We start from the raw sequence: 7644 nt of genomic DNA on the forward strand, positions 1-7644 counted from the left end.
ACACAAGTCTACTCGGAGAAAGAGCCTACATTGAGCTATAATCTCCATATAAACACCATCGAAGAAGAAGAAGAAAGTTCAGGGCGATCGTCCCCTCAGTGCGACCGTCCCTCCGCGCGATCCTCAGGAAGGTCTGAATACAGTGTCTCCCGTCCCGATCCTGTCCGAGGAGAAGCCGGTAGAAGACATAAGCCTGTGACAGACAGCCAGCTTCCATAGTCCAGAAGGATCGTCGCATACCGTCCTCCGACATAAGGTATAACTGACCGCCAATATAACTCTCTTTGTAAACTCTCACGCGGCATAGTGAATAGTTACAGCTTCCTTATAGATAAATTTATGTTATCCGCATCTAAGCTATAATCAATAACTTGTATACTCCTGTAGATTACTTTAGTTGTAAAATAAACATTTATTTTGTTATTTGTTAAACCTGTCTCCTGTTTATCCGAGGAAACCTGTCGACTTACTGACGCACTCCCCACTCGATTTGCCCTCCTAGCCATCCTACGACTCCGAGATCGGGCTTTACCAGCCTGTGCAGATTAAGTGGTCAGTACGAGATTGACCCCTGACCCACTGCGTGTCTCTAAGACGGACAAACCTGTCTTATACACCCCATTCCTGACACCAATGTGCAGATTAAGTGGTCAGTACGAGATTGACCCCTGACCCACTGCGTGTCTCACACGAATGAATCGTACAAGCAAAAAAAAAAAAAATAATAATAATAAAATAAAGGTCAACAGGTTTCGCAGGATTTCCTTGGATAAAAAAGTTACTAGTTAACCCTGATGGTGAGTCGATTCCTGGACTGTCCGGACTATAGCACTATCGTAGGCGTGATGCAAGTATAGATTAGGATGTTTCAAATTTTTACAATTATTATTTATAGTGAAATTTTGTTGCCCCCAAAAGGTAATTTTGCCGCCCCCTAAAAAGTGCCGCCCGGGGCGGGCCGCTCCTGCCGCCCCCACTACGGTACGCCACTGTGTATTATGCAGGTACAGGAAACTTACGAACATGTATTTCTTCATTGTGTTAAATTTTTAAGTAAGGAAAAGTTAATAACTTCCTTCTGTGAGCAGATGCAAACCTTGAAACTTATCCAAACGGAAAACTTAAAAATTTCGAACCTGAGGCATTTTATAATAATTAAAATGTTTTGTAAAAAATAATGAAAATACGTATTAATTAAATATCGACTGTTCCTAAAGAATTTTAATAATTACAATTAAATTCTTTCAAACTCTCAACAATAATAAAGAAATGCCGGTTCTATTCTTAAACTAAAAAAAGGTTAATATTATAATAAGAAAAATTTTAAGAAAGTTTAATATAATAAGTTAAATATTTACTTTATAAATTAAAATTATGCTGTACCAACATAGCATTATTTTAATTTATAAAGTAAATATTTTCTTGGAAATAAATATATTTGAAAAATGCTCTGTTTAAATAGAGAAATTTTGTACAATTCTTACAAATAATATGTAAAGTAAAACAGGATTTACTACTAAAACGCAGACAGACATTTTCCATTTCAAAAAAAGTTTGCGTGATAAAATATGATTAATTAGTTAATTAATGGATATTAAGTTCTGTGTTTACTAGAAGACAATTTAAAAACAATGGAATGACTAAATTTTCCTCGTGTTACTTTTCAATAATAGAAAATAGGAGTCTTTTTGAATATTTAAATATAAAATTCTAGGAACCGGTTGGTTATCTTTTTTTTTTTTGCAACATTTGCTGGCGCCATTTGTTATGATATTTTATTATTCAAACTTTTATATTTTTAAATAATATAAAATGGCAAAAGGGTTAATTTTGACGATATCGATGGGTTTTATTAAAAATTGTAAATCATAATAAGAAAAGAAATCATCTATTAGTTCGACCCGAACGAAAATACACACGACCCCCGTTATGTTATAATTCTTTCGACCTTTAACACCAGAAACTGAACAGCACCAATCCCCTAAAAAATATGTGTGAGATTAGCAGTGGGCCACGGGTTAATTCCCAAATGAACACTTACTCTGCTACAGGTTTGTAAAATCCGATCTCGACATCGTAGGATGGCTTTTTATCGAGTGGCAAGGGAGGTGAGTAAGTCGGCAGGCGTCCTTGAAGCAGAGATAGGCAAGGAGGCAAAATTAATACTAAGGTTAAATGCGGTTATGCTAAAATATTTACAGAATATGGCGACGAATTTCGCAACTATGTCGCTGACGTAATTTCTAGTTCGAGAGAGAGCGCTTTAACAAAATCTAAATCCTCTAAATACCTCCCGGTAAAAGGGAGAGTTGGCGAATGTCGTCTATATGGAGGAGTGTGGTGTCTTAGGTGTCTTCTTTGCCGGAATCACAGTCCTTGGCATGGAGACCGATGAGAACAAGTACCAAGAATGACTTTCGTGTGCGGACGCGCCTGAGCTTCCGTTGAAATCCCCCTTTTATATCCTTGTGGTGAGAAAGCTGTCACGTGATTGACTTTTATTGACGATGACAGTGCATTTTTCACACCCAAGTGTAAACTTTTCCAGCTAATTGTTATTACAATCGGTGAACTCTGATCTAGTTTCAAATACTTCGGGTTTTTTCCGAAGATATTTACAATTGACATAAAATTTAAATTTTTAAGACTCCCGTAAATATCCGCGGGCTCACATATGCATACTTGCAAAGTTTTAGAAATTTTCGACAAAAAAAACGGGAGTTATTAACCTGTAAACAAAATGAACAATATTGTGTCTTCCACCCACTCTAATATGCATACACACAGAAATAACCCCCAAATTTTTTTTTGCACTTCTCGACGTTTCAAGGTGTTCCGATTCCAAAAATGTAAAAATCTTTGGGGGTCCTTTTTTGATCGATTGCCATACTTTCTCTCTGTTGTATATAACAGCCGGAAAAGTAAAATAGTTATTAATTTACTTATCAGTAATAACGATCGATGTTTTTCTCATTTATCAATCAACATACGTCTATAAGAAAACAATAGAGATTTAGCTTTTAATACTGGCATAGGTACGTAAAATATTGCGTTTTTTATTATTGTTTTCTCTTTCATATTACAAGCATTTGCATTTTTATTCATTTATTACTTATATACAGTTCTGTAGGATAATTAATTAGTTTTCATAAAATTATATAAGTTTCAATTGTTTAAACTTGAATATTATTTCCGTGTCATAGGTCTTTAAATTGGTGACCGATAGATATTAATAGACTCCCCGATGAAGCATGAATTTACACTTTCCCGTTGGCATTTTTTAATAACTGAAGTGTACTGCGCTTGTTTTCGTTTATTGTTTATCTGTTTACTTAGCATATGCTACTTGATGCCATTTAACAATTTATTGTTTAATGATTATAGTTTTACGCAGCTATTTGTCTATTGTCGATGGTAACAATGTTATATTTAATAATATAATAATAATTAAGTTTTTAAATAGCATTTTCTTGTTTCTGTGGATGTAGTCTAATGGACAAATTAACAGAAACCTGACAGAAGATCATACATAATTCAAGAAAAAGTTCTACATATAATCAGCAATTATCTGAACTATAAAATAGCTGAAACTGTTCTTTGAGTCTTATCATCTGATCTTCAACTGAAAATTAAATAATGGTTCTTAATAAAATTGAAGACAAAACTGTCCAAAAAAGGATCATTATTAATTATTTTTTGTGTTCCAAGAATAACACATTTTCGGCGTCGGACCTTTCTTTGTAAGGTGCTTGTCGCCGACATTTTCCAGCGCTAATGCTCTTTGCATTTTCTGCAGAAATATTCTGATATTTTTGAGTAAATATCAAAATTTAAAATAATTACATTGTTTTTTCCTGATTATCGGTTCGTATAGTTTGATGCTCTACGAAAAAACTTTTACTTGTAGATTTCATTTTTAACTCGATAAACCATTAATAATGTAAAAGTTGCATAAACAACGTTATTAGTTCAAATTCAAGACAACGGCTGATAATACGTGAAAGTTTTTTTTGTGAATTTCAAATTAATTTTTGCTGACTTCGTTGTCGTTTTGCCAAAAAATATCAATAAAATTTCCATTGAGAAATTAAATTTATTTAGAAATTTTTAAAGGTACTATTTTCATGATTTATATACGTTAATTGTTCTGTTTTATATACACCACAATATGTACTCCAATGCACGAGTAAATGCATTGAAGTAAATTCGCATAAATGGCCGATATTCGGTTGTTATAGACATAGATAAAATGCGGAAAATTGCTTTATGTAGACTGTCCTGGCAAAACGCCAACCAACGAGCAAACTATTGGAATACAGAATCTCGTGGCCACTTATGAGCATATATACGGTTTTTAGCATTTCCTAAGTAAAAAAATCCCGTATTTTTCCCACATCAAAGTATAAAGTACTCATTCAGGAAATAAGTTTTACTTTTTAAAGAATTAAAACCATCGTTTGTTTCTTGTTAATTATATAAAATACAGTCAAACCTCTAAAAGGCGGACAGTAAAAAAAAAAAAAAATAAATAAAAAGTAGCCGTTCTTTGAACATTATTTTGTATGCGTGTTTATTGAAAAACAAAATTTTAAGGCCCCCTCGATTAAAAGGTTTTTTCATAAATTCGTATGTCAGATAATATTTTAGTAAATTTTATTTGAATATAAATGTGCAACACTCGATGAAAACGTTCTTGACAGAAAAAATAACAGAAACTATTTAACAAACACTAGCTTCAATTGGATAACGTTAAACGCAATCAACCAATCAGACGTAGAACAGAAAGAGGATAAAGCTTAGTTCACACTGAGCGCGATTCGCTAGCGAAAGCAAAAAACAGAGCGAATTACCCGTCAAACAAGTCATGTTTGACGGGTTATTCATTCTGTTTTTCGCTTTTGCTAGCGAATCGCGCTCAATGTGAACTAAGCTAAATCCGTTGCGTTGTGTGACGTCTTAAGCTAAGACGTCACACAACGCAATTACAGTTTACAATAGACTGGTTTTCTATTCAGAATTTTTAATACTTGAGGAAAATATTTTTATACGTGAAAGGTGATTCTTTATTCAATCTGATAGAATCAATCGTCGTAAAGCACTTTACGCTGAATATTACTAGGACAATTCAAGATACTTAATTCAAGATAGCAATGAATAAACAGGTAAAAATCATTCCATTATATCAAGCATTTCACATGTTCGTGCTGCAGTAATTTCAATTTAAAATTTTTAGGTAAGAAGAATCGACACTTCGAAGAAAACGAAATGTTCGTGTCTGACAAACACCGTATCAAGTATAATTGGTCGACTTGGTGTAATAATTAGTCGATATCCCCTTTATTTTGTCATTGCTCCTGTCATACTCTCTGCTTTATTATCAATTGGGCTGATTGGAATTCAAACCAATGACGACACCGATTTTCTCTTTACTGCGGATAGAGGTAAAGTTTTTCATGCCAAACAGTTTATAGATAATACATTTCCTATCAATTCAAATAATTTCGATTTTTTACGTCTTACTAAACGCCCGCTTTTTCCAATGATTTACATAGTAAATGACAGAGAAGGCAACATTTTACGCAAAGAATTCTTAGACGAAATACAAATTGTAGATCAGGTTGTAAAAAATACCACAGCTTCTGTAAATGGAAAGAATATCGTTTATTCGGACGCGTGCCACATTAAAGATGGCAAGTGTTTAGAAAACACTCTTATTGATCTTCTAAACAACTCCAATAATGCTATTCATGAAATATTAAAAATGAAGTATCCTGTCAATATGGATTCTGTAACATACGCGTACAAAATCCTTTCTCTGAATTTAGGAGGGGTGACGACAGACGACAAAGGATATATAAAAGAAGCAAAAGCCGTTCGTTTATTGTATGTACTAGATGAATCGAACGAAAATAAGAAAAAGTGGAATGAAGAATGGACAAAGGCAGTTTATAACAAGTTGAAAGATTATACCTTCGAACATATTAAAACATTTTCCGAACCATTCTCGTCTACGGATTATCAAATAAAACGCATTTCACAGAAATTAGTGTCTTTGATAAGCGTGGCTGTGGTCGTAGTGGTCATTTTCTGCGTGTCGACGAACATGACTAACAATTGGGTGAAGTCGAAACCCTGGTTAGGCGTAGCTAGTGTCGTGTCCGCCGGCCTGGCTGTGGCCACAGCGTTTGGATTATTATCTGCCTGTGGAGTGGAAAATCTTCAGTTGAGTGTCGGCTTACCTTTCCTTATTCTCGGTAAGATAAACCATAAAATACTTTCGAATATCAATACATATTGCTTTAGTAATACATTTTGCCTTGATATATTGAAGCTACGGAAGTGGACGACTCGTTTGTCGTATTGGCTTGTTGGAAGGTAACAGATTGCAATGACAGCGTAGAAAATCGAATGGAACAGACGTATCGCAACGCAGCAGTGTCTATCACCATAACGTCTGTAACGAATTTCTTCTCCTATTGTATTGCCATGACGTCACCATTCCCGGGTATTAGAATATTCTGTTTGTATGCTGCAACAAGCATCTTCTTCAGTTATTTCTTTCAGTTGTTTTTCTTCGGCGGATGTTTAGCATTAAGTGGATACAGAGAAGAGAAGGGTCTTCATCCTTTTACATTTAAACCAGCTTTTGGTAAAAATTTTAAATTTATTAACTTGTATTAGTAATTTCGTGCATAGATTTTCGGATAATAGTTTAAAGTCTAGTGCTATACACTCTTCTCTTTATTGACAGGGCATTTTACTTAAAACATTATATTGATAGAAACTCTAGTTAACTGACTTTATTTAATAAAAACTTTGTTGTAGATTGGAAATTACAAAAATAGTTAATTTAAGTATTATGTATTAAGTGTTTTACTTTGACTCATGACACAGGCGCATAGTCTACGTAGTGAAGTTGACAAAAAACAAAGAAATATGTTAGTAGTGGTTATAATAACTGAATGTGACAAGGTAATAATAAAGATAAAAATATTAGTATTCAAATAAATTACTTAAGAATTCAGGGTTTAGTTGTATTTATATATTTTATACTTAGGTACGACTTTAGGTATAGGTTGTACCGTTTTAGAAACTGGTCGTTCCTTAAGCTTAGTTCACACTGAGCGCGATTCTCTAGTGAAAACAAAAAAAAAAAAAAAAAGCGAATAACACGTCAGAGATGACGTCGTTTCCGGCTAATTTTATCATTTCGCGAATCGCTTCGGAACTGTCGACCTTTTTCGCCACTAATCATATTCTCGCTAGTTGTCACGTGGTTCTTAATGTTTCCAAGATGGTCACACAAACTTCTTCTCGGAGTAGAGTAGATGTCGAAAAATTATTAGAAAAAATCGAAGCTGCTCCATTTTTGTATATTAAAAAGGATCGACGGCATAAAGATTCTAAACTAAAGGAAAATCGGTGAAAGTTGATTGTGGAGGATTTTAATTTGACAGGTGAGTAAATTTTGCATATGGTAGACCTAATTCGGTATAAAGTGAACAGTGCATTCGTATATTATTTTTTATGTAAATATATATTTAGGTTATTAATAAGATTATTTGAGTTTTAAACATATAAAATTTGCTAAGTTAAATAATGACTCAATTCATATTTAATATGAAAAAAATATCAATAACTTCA

General features: G+C 33.6%; 1 protein-coding gene across 1 annotated transcript; it reads left to right on the top strand.

Moving 5' to 3' along the window:
* Window positions 1–5040: 5040 nt before the first annotated feature.
* On the top strand, window positions 5041–6649 carry LOC111615782 (patched domain-containing protein 3-like; the record flags this gene model as incomplete). Its single annotated transcript, XM_023357218.1, has 4 exons — window positions 5041–5162; window positions 5234–5441; window positions 5553–6254; window positions 6332–6649. Coding segments are annotated over exons 1-4 (1240 nt in total), but the record flags the coding sequence as incomplete, so codon positions are not given.
* Window positions 6650–7644: the final 995 nt, after the last annotated feature.

The sequence above is a fragment of the Centruroides sculpturatus genome, unplaced genomic scaffold (genome assembly GCF_000671375.1).
Source record: "Centruroides sculpturatus isolate CEXI.00-Female unplaced genomic scaffold, Cexi_2.0 scaffold2697, whole genome shotgun sequence".
Classification (NCBI taxonomy): domain Eukaryota; kingdom Metazoa; phylum Arthropoda; class Arachnida; order Scorpiones; family Buthidae; genus Centruroides; species Centruroides sculpturatus.